General features: G+C 36.8%; 3 protein-coding genes across 4 annotated transcripts; 1 reads left to right on the plus strand and 2 right to left on the minus strand.

Moving 5' to 3' along the window:
* The first annotated feature begins 559 nt into the window (after positions 1 to 559).
* Positions 560 to 3,107, plus strand: LOC125476052 (F-box protein At1g10780). 2 transcript variants are annotated; one of them, XM_048581769.1, is made up of 4 exons: positions 560 to 707; positions 1,465 to 2,207; positions 2,347 to 2,627; positions 2,720 to 3,107. In XM_048581769.1, exons 2-4 carry the CDS (start codon positions 1,466 to 1,468, stop codon positions 2,954 to 2,956), a joined length of 1,260 nt encoding a protein of 419 aa, XP_048437726.1. In that variant the 5' UTR covers positions 560 to 707; position 1,465; the 3' UTR covers positions 2,957 to 3,107. The 2 variants fall into 2 exon arrangements, with proteins under 2 accessions (XP_048437726.1, XP_048437725.1); XM_048581768.1 differs by lacking the exon at positions 560 to 707 and adding an exon at positions 832 to 1,384.
* A 732-nt stretch (positions 3,108 to 3,839) lies between these two features.
* On the minus strand, positions 3,840 to 6,420 carry LOC125476024 (transmembrane emp24 domain-containing protein p24delta3-like). The gene is made up of 4 exons (XM_048581632.1): positions 6,151 to 6,420; positions 5,189 to 5,401; positions 4,340 to 4,416; positions 3,840 to 4,249 (listed from the first exon to the last, which is right to left on the minus strand). The coding sequence occupies exons 1-4, from the start codon at positions 6,355 to 6,357 to the stop codon at positions 4,105 to 4,107; spliced, it is 642 nt and encodes a 213-aa protein (XP_048437589.1). The 5' UTR covers positions 6,358 to 6,420; the 3' UTR covers positions 3,840 to 4,104.
* Positions 6,421 to 7,505: 1,085 nt separating this feature from the next.
* On the minus strand, positions 7,506 to 11,153 carry LOC125476025 (transmembrane emp24 domain-containing protein p24delta3-like). Its single transcript, XM_048581634.1, has 4 exons — positions 10,754 to 11,153; positions 9,291 to 9,503; positions 7,917 to 7,993; positions 7,506 to 7,819 (listed from the first exon to the last, which is right to left on the minus strand). The coding sequence occupies exons 1-4, from the start codon at positions 10,964 to 10,966 to the stop codon at positions 7,675 to 7,677; spliced, it is 648 nt and encodes a 215-aa protein (XP_048437591.1). The 5' UTR covers positions 10,967 to 11,153; the 3' UTR covers positions 7,506 to 7,674.
* Between the last annotated feature and the right edge of the window lie 1,960 nt (positions 11,154 to 13,113).

Here is a 13,113-nt window from a genome sequence, read left to right on the forward strand (position 1 = left end):
TTAATTATAAAAGTTCAATGATGTAATTGGATAAAATTAAAGTTTAGGAAAATTGGAAGCTCTATACAAATTTGGAGAGTACATTGACAAATACCTAATTCTATTTTAAATTACTTTTATTTGAGCGCGAATATACAAACTCAGATATAAAGAGGTGGAAACACGACTCTGAGTCTCTGAACAACTGATCAAATCCGTGTATGCTATTGAGGAATCTATTCAATAGTAGTTCTTTTCAATTCAAAAACACATCTTTAAAAGCACATCTTTTTAGTTTAAATTTTTAAACATAAAACTACTAAATAGAAGGAATTTTGATGAAACACTCTTAGTACTGTTCATATTTAACGTTAAAAATATTTTTACCTTGAAAAATCACTACTGGTACTATTTATTTATACTTTATTTTATTATTTTCGTTAAAAACTAAAACTTTCGAATACTTTTCGTTAATTTTCCTCTAAACAAAAGGGAAAAATATTCAACAGAAACTTTTTGAATTTTGAAATGACCCCCCAAACATTGACGGTAAAAGCGCGCCTTCCCACAGAGCCTCTCTCTCTCTCTCTCTCTCTCTCTCTCTCTCTCTCTGTGATATGGATATAAATGGATTTGTTGTGAAGCACCAGAGACGCTTTGAGAGAGAGTGAGCGGAAATTGTCAAACGGTCTCAGATCCGTTGCAAATTTCAATTCAAATTTTCATATGTAAGCTCCCTCCTCCCTCTTATCTGTTTAATTAAGATGGTTGATTTGTTTTAACAGATTTACTGCTACTGCTTCTAACATTTGCTATATCAGATGCATGGATGGCTATTTCCGAGCTAATTTTTAATGGTTTTTTTATTTTGTTAAGCATTTAGGAGGAACCCATTTTTGGGTTCATTCCAAATTGTTCTAAATTATCGCCCCTTATCTGGGTTCTATAAGTTCAAACCCACTTAATCCAATCTGCCTAATTGATGTAGTTCTCATTTCAAATGTGGTTAATTTCCAAGTTGTTTTGTTATCTTCGTTCGTTTCAGCTACGAGTCTCACACATTCTGTACTTTCAGTAATTTCCTTCTTCAGATTCTTGTTGCACTTACCAAGTCATATCCTTTTCGTTTTCTTTGTTTTTCTTCCGATTTTCGGATAAACCCGTGTTGTATTTCCCTTTTTTAATTCATTTTAAATCTCCAACGTTTACCTCAGAAACCAAATGAATTCAGAAGAGAGGGAACACTGTTTGAATGTTGACCACAAGTAACTAACCTCAAAAACTACTAGCCTTAGATAGCTTTAGATAGCTTTGATTTCATGTGAATCGCTGTTGCCCGACATAATAACTAGCTATACATGACCAATCTAATTTCTTTCCCAAATTTTACGAATTGTGTAAAATTGTAAGTTTTTAAGATCTTTTCCTTTTATTTTGTAAATATTTTCGTAATGACCGCTAACTGTTTGATTGCTGTCCTCACAGAATGGACTCCCTGCCTGATGCTATTGTTCAATACATATTGTCGTATATGGATAATGCCAAAGACGTTGTAATTTGTAATTGTGTATCCAAGCGATGGAAGGATTCAATGCCTTATATAAGGAGCCTTTACTTCCCTAGAAGCTCCTTTGATAGCCATAAGGGCGGAGACAGCCCTGATGACATTGTATTGAAGATGGTTTCAGTGATTGAACGGTTAGAAAATCTGGTTGTTTATAGTCCCTTCTCCGGTGCAGGCCTTGCTTCGTGGTTATCAATCATAGGTCCCTCTCTTAAGTATCTGGAGCTCCGGATGGACAATCTTGCTGATTATCAGGCCTGTCTTGAAAGCCCTTCAAAATTGGATTACTTAACTGCTGCACAAAATTTGGAGTCTTTAAAACTTTGGGGAGTTTTAATGGCCCGTTCACCAAAGTGGGATGTCTTCCAGAAACTGAAGAACCTTGAAATTGTTGGAGCAAAACTGGAGGATCCAGCTTTGTCAACTGTGCTTCAGGCCTGTCCCAATCTCACCAATTTGGTGTTACTTGGTTGTGAAGGGGTGAGATCGGTTTCGATTCAGTTGCCACATTTGGAGCAGTGTAAGCTGGACTTTTATGGCTCGGGCAACTGCTCACTTTCCATGGTGTGCCCCAAAATTAAAGTCCTTGAGGTGCAAGGCTGTAGCTGGATTCGGGTTCGTGATGCAAAGCATTTGAGCAAACTTTCAATTGCCAATAATGCAGGTAATGATTTGCTATAAAAGCTTACATTTGATGACTTGAAAAATGTAGTATATATCAGGTGCATTTTATTTTCTCGTTCCCCACTTGTGTGAATTATAACAATGTCTCCTTATCTTTGTGTTTTCTGGTGTGTGTTTAGGGAGAGTCTACATGGTTGATTTTGAGAAACTTGTTGCTCTAGAGTTCTTATCCATTAGGGGAGTCCAGTGGTGTTGGGACGCAATAAGAAAAATGCTTCAATGGGCAAGTGAAGTGAAGCACCTTTATATGAAGGTGGAGTTCACAGGGGATTTTGAGACCCTTCAACCCTTTCCAGAGGTTGACTTCGTTGATTTCTTCAATAACCATCCCAAGCTGCAGAAGTTTGATATCCATGGAGCCATGTTTGCTGCCCTTTGTCAAAAGAACAGCCTGAAAAATGTAAGTTGATACTATTTCATAATTTAGTTTCAGTTTAGGTCAATCTTTTAAAGTACGATTGAGTTTATATTTCTTTTCATTTCATTTTTCAGGTTGATTCGGGATTTGCAATTCCTTGCCTGGAAGAAGTGATGATCACAGTGAGATCACCGCTGAATGCTGAACAGAAAATGAGCACTCTTGAGTCCTTGTTGAAGTACGGGAAAAATCTGAAGACAATGGTGATAAAGATTCTTCAGATGAAGAGCAGTCACAGCAGTGCAGATGATTTCTTTGATGAGATTTGCAGGTTTAGATACATGAACCGAAAGGTTGTTAGAATAGAATAAAGGCTTCCTTAGGGAACTTACTCATTTTTCCTTCTTAATTCATACCATTGCTTTAACTCTCTGATTAAATACAGCATGACTGCTGATTTCATTGAACTACGATCGTCATTTATTGAATCGATTCAAAATTTGGATTAAACTAATTTGTCAACTTTGCGTACGGTTTTGCTGTCTTTAATTTTATATGCCATTGTATGTGTTTGCTGTATTTTTCCTGTAAGTACTTTGTTGGGAAGTTGAATGCAACTAAACCTTCCCTGGCAAAAATGCAGAACTAAATTCAGGAACTCTTGGTACTTCCTCTTTGTTGGGACGTTGAATGCAACTAAGGCATCTATGTTTTCGGCGGAAGCATGAAAACTGCCTTGTTGCAGTTGGAATCGGATCTACGATTGAGTTTTGTAACTGAAATCTGAAGTTAGCAGTCTTTCAGTTTTGCAACTGAATGGAACTGAAATCTCTTGTTTATCCAAGATAAAGGTGCAAACTCTCCTAATGGGAGGTTTGAACTTGCGACCTCCTCTCCGTTGGAAGAGAAGGTAGCACTGCTAGACTAAGAGCGAGTTGATTGGCTTACACAATATCTACGTCGCTTTTATACCATGTTGTTTCATCTTATCTTGTTGCGACTAAAGTTGGAAGGCAAATTATGAATCTTCCCTCAGGTTCATCTTCACTTCATTTAGAAGGCCGAAGACCCTCGAAATGAACCTGATTCCGAAGGAACCAAATTCCCCAAATGCGAAGTGAAAGCGCAAAGCTCACGGGTTCAATTGGCTCTACGTGTCCGGACTAGTTTTTTATTTAGTCATACTTCATTTTCCAATGAAAGAGGTTCCAAATTCGAATTTCTATTCACTCGTAATGACATAAAAACTCGAGATGACATGAAAACAGATTTGTGCAAGCAAACGCACGAAGCCCCCAAATCTTCAGTGCTTCTTCTCGTAGCGAAAAAGTTTATATACAACCATATTCGGTTCTATCACAATTAAGATTCATTAAGTAGTTGTTCTTTGAGAAAGCATGCTTGATTTCTTGGCCAACACGATGCATTTCTCAACCTTTAACAAAACCATGTAGCGAATGCCTATCGAATTCTCAATTTTACTTTCTTGTGTCTACACAGATAATCGGAGTAGCGTAATTCAAATAAGCTTCTTCTTATGGAAAAATCTCTTCAAGTGCCATAGCTGCATACTTGAAACTCCGATGCAGAGGCCCAACGACATCATGCTAAACCATGCCACCCTCGAGTTAGTTCGTTCGCTCAAATTCCTCATATCCACTTCTCTATGTATAACCAAAATAAAACAAGGAATAAATTACCACAGAAACCGACTGGAATTCTCAATTCATTCAAATTAGGAAGATAAAGATTACCTGTTCTTGAGATAGAGTAGATGCGCATGGACAGCCTCCACTACTTGTTCAAGTTTCCGTAGTTCAAGCTCAACACCCTATATGTGGGCAGACACTCGAAATAAGCACAAATAAAGATATTGATGCACGGAAAATAGAAAGACATTAAGAGTTAGGGTTTGCGGAAACTTAAGTGATGATGACACAAGAATAACAACTCTGCTAAACACCACGTATGTATGGAGTCCATATACACTCTTACCCCAAAATATGTGTGCGCGTCAGCTTGCAATTGAAATTCTGCATATTATGTGAAATTCAATCCTTTCTAGTTCCTAACATTGTTCACGTATCAAATGGAAACTTTCGTCCCTATGTCATAAAAACTGAATTTTACAGCATTACTATACAAAAGTTCGAATATCAAAAAGTGATTTCTAAGATCCAAATCAGCAAAACAGGCATTTTCTCAATCTTACCAGTTCTATCTTTAAACAGTTAATTAAAGGTTATAGGAACAAAATAAAAAAAACGACAAGAATGCAGCACTCTTGCACATCAAAACTTGGCGGGCATGATGATGGGTTATTGAGCACATTTTAAGAGTTCTATAAAAGTTTAGTAGTCTAAATGCAAGTTTTCCGTTAAATGAATTTACAGCTTCAGTTTAGAAACCCATTTCATTTGGCCATCGGAAACCTAAAGTGTTGAAAAACTTTTCAAGACGGTACTGAGTTCTATCTTAACATCCACCATTGGTTGCCAAAATCTTAGCATCTGCTTATGTGAATGAAAAATAATATGTGCATAAAATGTGGGTGATATATTTATTTGTATTATTATAAGAAAAAGTGTTCTCTGAGCGCTCACCTCAATCTTCTCTTTTCTTGCTACTGAATCCCAATCCTGAGCTGCAATTCCAATTTTCCAGTCAAGGCTGATACTTACTGAACTACCTTCACGTTTGTTACCATCAACCGAAAAACAAGCCTGGTAGGTTCCAGGCTCTTGTGTTGTGAAGGCAAACTGGCCATCTGTTTCATTCTCACTGTGATGAAGATTGTTCCCATATGGCGATGTAATCTAACGAAGAACAAGGACTAAAAGTTACACAAAATTTACAACGGATCTAAGATGAAAATATAATGATGCAAATCAAACGACAGATAACTCATCAATGCAATTGCTTTCCATCAAAAACTTCATTTCCAGTTCACTACTTTCCCCTTTTCATTTTAGAGGACTTATAAACAACAGAAAAATCTACTGCTCGATTCACTTGACGACAACCAAATTATTTTCCTGCAAAGTCTCTCTCAACAAACATCATGTCACTATAACCATATAAATTATCCAATGTTCTAAAAAATGGTGCTTCTTACAGAAAGCATTTCAAGTGCTTTTGGAGTCCAAAAAAAATTTCTCTAAAAGTCTTCCAAACGAGCCCATAATTGTTCACCATCATTAATATACCGGTCCCGTAAGCGTTGGCAGCTTGATACACCGGAATTCATTTGCATTTCAGCAGACAATGCTGACAGATACCGTCGAACCAAACATCACAACTAATGCAAAATATGTACATACACAATCTGAGGCACCAGTTGCTTCCAATTTTTTTCGCAAACAAGAGCATCAAATCGAATCGACAAATGTGAAACCAGCTAATTCATCATCACATCGCATAAAAATTAGAATTTTCTTCCAAGCATAACAAAAGAAATGAATTTTTTTTATTTTTTCAGTTACACATCAAAAAGATATCTCAGTCGTACAAATTTTTCAGTAAGAATATTTGAAAGGAAAATGGGAGAATTGGAATTGGAGCAGACCTTGACGGAGATGGTGGGGGAGTGGCTGCGATCGTCGGAGATGACGACGTAATCGCCCAAAACGACGACGTTGTTCTGGATTTCTTCAGAGACGCACTTGGTGTCGGAGGAGGGTAAGTTCATCCAAATGGCTTCACCCGCCGGAAACACCGAGCACATGATCAACAAGATGGTCGCGGCCGCCGTCGCAGTCGTTCTCGTCGTCATCGCCGTCGTAACTCCTTTGATTTGATCCCTGAGAAATCAATGTGCATTGATATTGTGTTTGCTTGTTTTTAAAAACGGAGGAACAAATTGTACTGCCAGCTCTCCCGCTCTTAAATGTTTTGGCCCCACCAAATGACAAATAAACAACTACGTGGCAACCATTTATTGACGCTGCCACATTTTTGAACACGTGTTAAATACTTATTGGTTGGCCTAAGATTAATGTGACTAGAGAAAATTGTGTAGTTGCAACCATGGTACAAAAGGAGGAAAGACAGATCATTTCCACTAAAGTTACAAAATTAAGTGATCAAGATATTTGAAATTTAATCAAACGGATAAAAATAGAGAGACTTCTTTTAAAAAGTATAATAATTTTAATCATTAAATCAAAATTTAAAGACCTGGATCACTTGATTTGATGGTTATGATGGAAGAGATTTGAAGAAAATCTCTTTCTCGAAAGGATTGAGGTGTCTTGTGTGGGCGGAATTGAAAACTCTCCGGATCACTGTATGGAGCTAGCGGACAGAGATAGAGATTTGGACCATTCATTATTAATCTTATGACCTTTATTAGTTCAATTTACTGGCTTGCCTCATATTAATTAAGAATCTGGTTCCTTTCTCTGATCCTTGAATGATCTAGATCTTTGTCTTCGGCTTAAAGATCCAAAAATGATCTCGTTTTGTATGGGTGATACAATGTTATGTCAATATTATGTCCCACTCGCTGATACGAGTTGTATGTAAAATTTAATTGTTACAAAATATCCATTAGAACCCTGCATGCACGATTCAACCGTTGCAAAGATAGATTAGATGACTATATGTAAAATCTAACTGTTAATTTTCTGAAGCACTTAGTTGTATGCATCATGAAATAAATTGTCAACTAATATCCAAATCTCCATAAATATTCAACTTTTAACCGTCACTCTTGGATTAGGGTTAGAAATATTATGTACCAACAGCACACAAAACTCATTGCTACTGTGGTATACATAGACCCTGACTATGTTGGCTGGTTGTTTTGGGTGAGATTTAATCACTTCTTCGGAATGCCATTAACAGCTCCCTTTCAAATCCTCAAACCCGACGACAAACATAATATGCATTTACGACCAAATAAGTTGTTCGAGATAGCCGTGGTTCACATCTAAAATCTATTACTGTTTTGTTGCATTTCACAGTTCTCTTTCGGAAAGGAAAGCCAGAAAACCGAGAGTATGTGACGTCGTAGTTTACATTACATGACATTCAAATTTTTCTTTCCCGATATCTTTTTTCATCTACAAAAAAACTGGAGTAACATCACTTAAATAAGCTTCTTCTTTTGGAAAAAATGCTTCAAGTGCCATAACTGAAGGGTTGAAACAATAATGCAGACAGCCAACGACATCATGCTAAACCACGCAACCCGGGCATTTGTTCTTTCACTCACGTCCCTCATCTCTGATTCTCTGAGCATCCATCGAAAACAGAAATGACGAATAAATTACAGCAGAAAGACAGTACAGGAAATGTTGAATGCATTCCTATTAGGTATGTAAACCCTACCTGCCCTTGAGGTAAAGTAGATTCTCATGGATGGCGTCAACTGCTCCTTCGAGTTTTCGCAGCTCAAGCTCAAGACCCTACACATGAAGGAAATGTCAGTCCATGTTAGTGGTGGCTATTCAATATCCGAAACAACTGAGTACGTTTTAGTTTAATCATGTTAATGAAATTTCACGTACTGTTGCATGTTCAAGAAAGTCTAACAAATATGATGTATCTAACCTTGAGGAGTCAATGTTTGAACCGACGAGGATTGTACTAGCTTATATGCCATGGCCAGGTTATAATCTTAGGTCCAACATATATACAACATAAAGTATGTATAGTAGAGAGGGCAGAATAAAAAGTAAAAAAGGTCTACAGACAGAACTAGATCATTTGGTGAATCACTGTTAAGTATTATATTAACTGTATGACGCATCAACACGCAGCTAATGGTCTTGGAGAATGCAGAGGATACAAGACATAACAAGGCACCAAGCCTTAAACAATACACAATTTTCATTTATTCCAAGCTTTTTAATCCTAAGGACTCATTAAATATAGGCTCCGGTTAGAAAATGTGATTACGACACAGAGGCTCAAGAGACCCATGAAACTTTAAAGTCTTAATAACAATTGATCCGCTAAAGACTCTGAATTAAACTTGAATTAATTATTAATCATCATATTTTATATTCTGATTCTTGAACTACCATGGGCATTTCTCCTTAGACCGAAAAAGCCTTATTTTTAAATTTGGGCCAATGAGCTTAGTCTTGGGATTCCAAAGAGGCTATTGCTTGTCTAATCAAGCTGTAGTTACTGCATCAAATACCCTAAAACATGTGAATGTGCATCAGGTTGCACATGAAAGTTTGCGTGAATAATACTAAAGTTTACTCCTTTCTTCCTACCTTCAAGCTATCAAGTTCAAATGTCACAAAACTTCTAATATTAATGAAATGGTTTTCTGAACTGCGAACATGATCAATAAATAGGATTTTTCAAAAAAGCAAAAAAGTCATGCCACCTCATCAAAACTAGGCGAGTATATGCTGATGCAATCAAAGAACATATTTAAAGAATTGTACAACGTTTATAATTAACTCAACCACCACAATGGCCTCCATGACTCTAAACTTAGAGTGAAGGCTGTGCACTTGACTTGATGAATCCATATCAGGATTATTAATTGGCAGAAAGCAGATATGCAGTCACATGTACCAACAACTTTCAACTCACCAATTCATTTCTAATATTATTTCAGACACCAAATTTTAAAAACCTTTAAACATGATACTCAGTTCATGTCTATGTACCTGGGATAAAACAATGTTACCATTAATAAAAACAATAGAAAAAACAAACGACAAATATTATGGCAGTGCTTACCTCAATTTTCTCTTTTCTTGCTACTGATTCCCAATCCTTAGCTGCAATTCCAGTTTTCCAGTCAAGGTTGACACTTACCCCTCCACCTCCAGGATTGTTACCATCAACCCAAAAACATGCCAAGTAATTTCCAGCCTCATGAGTTGTGAATGCAAACTGACCGTGTGTTGCGTTCGCCTTTTGATGAAGATTGTTCCCATACGGTGATGTCACCTAAAGAAGAGCAAGAAGTACTATGAAAAGTGCTAAGAAAGCAAAAGGAAATCTAAGACGAAAAGATAATTATCCAAGACGGTAGAGCACTTGTCAATGTATTAGAACTCCATTTGCAATTTTCCAGTACTGTTTCCTTTAAGATCCAAAGGAGTTATCATAATGAAAAATATAATGCTCAATTAACTTGAAACAGAAACTTCGTTCATAAATTCACTTAAATTCTCCTCAGACATCAAGTTACAAGTTTGAATCCTGTCCAAGTATTTGAGGTTGTAGAAATGATATACCTTTTTTCCAAGTGCTACAATTAGAACTTTAGAGAAGAAAATCAAATAAATGTTAATATCGAAAAAATTCCCAATACAGAGGACAGACCACCTTTGCATTGACTAGAAACTAGTAAGATAACCGATGGTCTGATTGTTAACAAACGTAATTATTGCTATACCCCAGCTAAAGGTGTCGATGTGACTCTGCAGCCACAGATCAAATCAACGGCCTTGAGAGTGAAAGAAACCCCATTTTGTTCTACAGCCTAGAAACTCCTTGGTAAAGGGCTGAGTCTGACCACATTAAAAAAAGGTTTGACAAGCAACAAAACATCAAAGTGGAAACCAAGATCCCGTCGAATACTAAAGGAAGGAATGAAGAAATTGTGTAACTTGAAGGAAGAAGATACATTACTCATTAAGTATACTCCTTTCCAATCCCACAAAATGGTAGGATTCGACGGGTTAAGTTTCCTTCATGTCTAATCCCTTCTAATCCCCTCAAAATACGAAACCATTCACCTTAAACTTCCAGATAGCATGAATTTTACGAATAATCCAATCCTAGGCACCGAATGCGCCCATAATATACAAGTCAAATGACCGAGAACCATCAAAGTAATTATTTTTATTTTTTTGTTAAAAAAAAAAAACTTATAATTTGTTTCTCCTTTTGCAATTTACAGCAGGAGTTTCGTTTATTATGCTCTTAATTAAGAGGAGTTCAGGCATACATGAAAATCTACAGATCAACAAATTTTAGTAAGAAAAACATCCAAGCAGGATACAAAGATCCAAACTTCACAATTTAGATCCTCTTTTCTTCTTAAAATTTACCCAAACGGCAGAAAATCCGATAAACTAACTACTGGGTTTTCTACTAATATATGTATTTGCCTAATTGCAATAAAATTAGAAAAAATTAAAATCGATTACGAATTAAAGGAAAGGGGAAAAAAGGAGGGAATTGGAGCAGACCTTGGCGGCGATGGTGGGGGTCTGGGAGTGATCATCGGGAATGACGACATAATCGGCCAAAACGACGACGTTGTTCTGGATTTCATCCGAGACGCATTTCGTGCCGGAGGCAGGTAACGTCACCCAGATGGCTTGGCCAGTCCGTACCACGCACAGGATCAACAAGATGGCAGCAGCAACCGCACTCCCACTCCAACTCCTCCTCGTCGCCATCGCAACTCCTCTGCTTTCTCTCTCCTCTCTGTTTCTCTCTCTTCTCTCTGTTTCTCCCCCAAACGACGACGTTGTGTGCTTCCTTGGTTTCCGAAACGGAGGCGATACGGATACCCAGCAACCGAAGATGGTTTTTCCCCTGCGTCGACTTTTTCACGCAGGAAGGAAGGAACTGGGTTTTGTGAATTCTCAGATCTGTTGGCGACGACTGGGCCTGATTTATGTGACTTGTCTTGGTTTTGGGCCCAAGGCTGTTTTTTGGGCGTGGGAGACTCTGGCTTTTACGATCTTTAATTGATATTGTCCTGTTAATTACTGTCTAATGATATTCTTTTGCATTTACAATCGAGAGGGTTTTTATTTTTTTTATTATTTTTATAACAAAACTCGATATTTTATTGAAAGAAAATGCACTACATCAACTCCTGGTTGAGGAGATCCTGAATGAGATCAGAAGGGTCCTCTAGCCATACAAATTCATTGCCAATAGAACTGGCAAACTTAATGAATTTATGGGTAACCCCATTACATGTTCTTGGCACGTGCACAAAATGGACCGGGGAAAGCAACTCCGCCACTTGCCTGGCATCCTCCGCTAGTAAACCAAACTCGAACAAATCCCAATAGTTATTGATAGCAGCGAGCATAATCACTCTCCACAATAATCTGTCTAACCTGGATGATCACTCTTCACAATCGAGAGGTTAGATTCAACTTTCATGGATCACAATGAAAAGAACGTATTATATTTCTGTTGAAAAAAATTAAGATGCTTTAGATCACTATATCCGATTGAAAATTCATTGCTCAACGAATTTGGATCAAGAATTTCCAATGAGACATAAAAATCACAGTTTAGCGTACATTTATTTTACATATATGTCAAATTGTGTTTGTTCAAAAAAGAAAAGGAAAGAAGTCAAATGGTGATGTGCAGCCCAGACAAGCATGAATGATCCTTAAGAAGTTGGAAAACGTAAGAATTTTCATAATATCATAATAATCCCAATACAATTCCACAAAATGATCCTTAAGAAGTTGGAAAACGTAAGAGATTTTACCATCCATAAGGTATATAACTTAGCTACTTATGAGGTATATAACTTGACTACATTTGTAGTACATGCTTCAAGAAAAAGACTAACTTAGCTACTTATGAAGATAATAACACCATATGTCATTTCTTATGCATAGGAAAGAGAGGGAAAAATAAAATTGAGGATATGAATTAGTGGGAAAAAATAGAGGGAAAATTTTGTTTTTTTATTTATTTTTAGTTTTTTTAATCATTTTTGAGAGTGAAATGACTTATCTACCCTCACATGTTGTGCACATGGTCTCACTTAACAGAAATATGAATGGAATATATGAAAAACTAACGGGGGCAAATCGGCTAAAAAAAATTAGTTTGAGTCCTTAATTGGTTCCAATAGAAAAGTTCAAGGGGGAAATCGAAAACTAGGTGAAAGATCAGGGGATAAATCGACAATTTACTCAATTAGTTTATCATGCACTCTTAGTTTATCATGGACTCTTGTTTAATTCCAGCCATTGCTTTCGTTTGATTAATCCATATCAATAATCAAAAACAAAAAAAATATGTAAAAAGCTAAAAAGACTTTTGGTTTATCATGTAGTCTTGTTTAATTCCAGCCATTGTTGTTGTTTGATTAATCAATATCAATAATCAAAAACAAAAAATATATGTAAAAAGCTGTAAATCACATCCCTATCCTTGTTTGACCTCAATAACTTTCAGTGAATTTTAACTGGACTACTTATTAGCGTAGATCCATGTTTATTCCATGTAAAAACTAAGTTTAATGAGATTAAACATCTCCCCCCCCCGGGGGGCGGGTGAGAACCCAAAACGATGTTGTTTCACCCTCGCCAATTCCCCTTCCCCCTCCTCCTCACTTTCTTCTCTTTCTGCTCAGTCGAGATCCGATTCACCTCGATCCGATCCGACTGATGCTCATCGAGTTCATCCACAAAGGCCGTCTGGATTCAGAGGCAAATTATAAAGTTTAGTTCCATTGCAAAATGGGCAAAAAAAAAAAAAAAAAAATTTGGGCCAACCTAGTCCAATATTGTATCAAACACTTTATTATTAGAATGTGATATCCACATACCCCATTTTACTTCTT

Source organism: the organism of the source record quoted next, unplaced genomic scaffold, assembly GCF_019419815.1.
Source record: "Pyrus x bretschneideri cultivar Hongxiangsu unplaced genomic scaffold, Pyrus_bretschneideri_v1 Contig17, whole genome shotgun sequence".
Classification (NCBI taxonomy): domain Eukaryota; kingdom Viridiplantae; phylum Streptophyta; class Magnoliopsida; order Rosales; family Rosaceae; genus Pyrus; species Pyrus x bretschneideri.

Bases quoted from the DNA above. Each gene is read 5' to 3' on its own strand.
- LOC125476052 (XM_048581768.1), top strand. From the start codon at position 1,338: ATGACCAATCTAATTTCTTTCCCAAATTTTACGAATTGTGTAAAATT. The intron at 2,208-2,346 runs GTAATGATTTGC...GTGTGTGTTTAG, and splicing joins TTCAATTGCCAATAATGCAG to GGAGAGTCTACATGGTTGAT. The intron at 2,628-2,719 runs GTAAGTTGATAC...TTCATTTTTCAG, and splicing joins AAAAGAACAGCCTGAAAAAT to GTTGATTCGGGATTTGCAAT.
- LOC125476024 (XM_048581632.1), bottom strand. From the start codon at position 6,357: ATGACGACGAGAACGACTGCGACGGCGGCCGCGACCATCTTGTTGATC. The intron at 5,402-6,150 runs GTCTGCTCCAAT...GTTCTTCGTTAG, and splicing joins CCCCCACCATCTCCGTCAAG to ATTACATCGCCATATGGGAA. The intron at 4,417-5,188 runs GTGAGCGCTCAG...GCCCACATATAG, and splicing joins CAAGAAAAGAGAAGATTGAG to GGTGTTGAGCTTGAACTACG.
- LOC125476025 (XM_048581634.1), bottom strand. From the start codon at position 10,966: ATGGCGACGAGGAGGAGTTGGAGTGGGAGTGCGGTTGCTGCTGCCATC. The intron at 7,994-9,290 runs GTAAGCACTGCC...CTTCATGTGTAG, and splicing joins CAAGAAAAGAGAAAATTGAG to GGTCTTGAGCTTGAGCTGCG. The intron at 7,820-7,916 runs GTAGGGTTTACA...ATGGATGCTCAG, and splicing joins CTACTTTACCTCAAGGGCAG to AGAATCAGAGATGAGGGACG.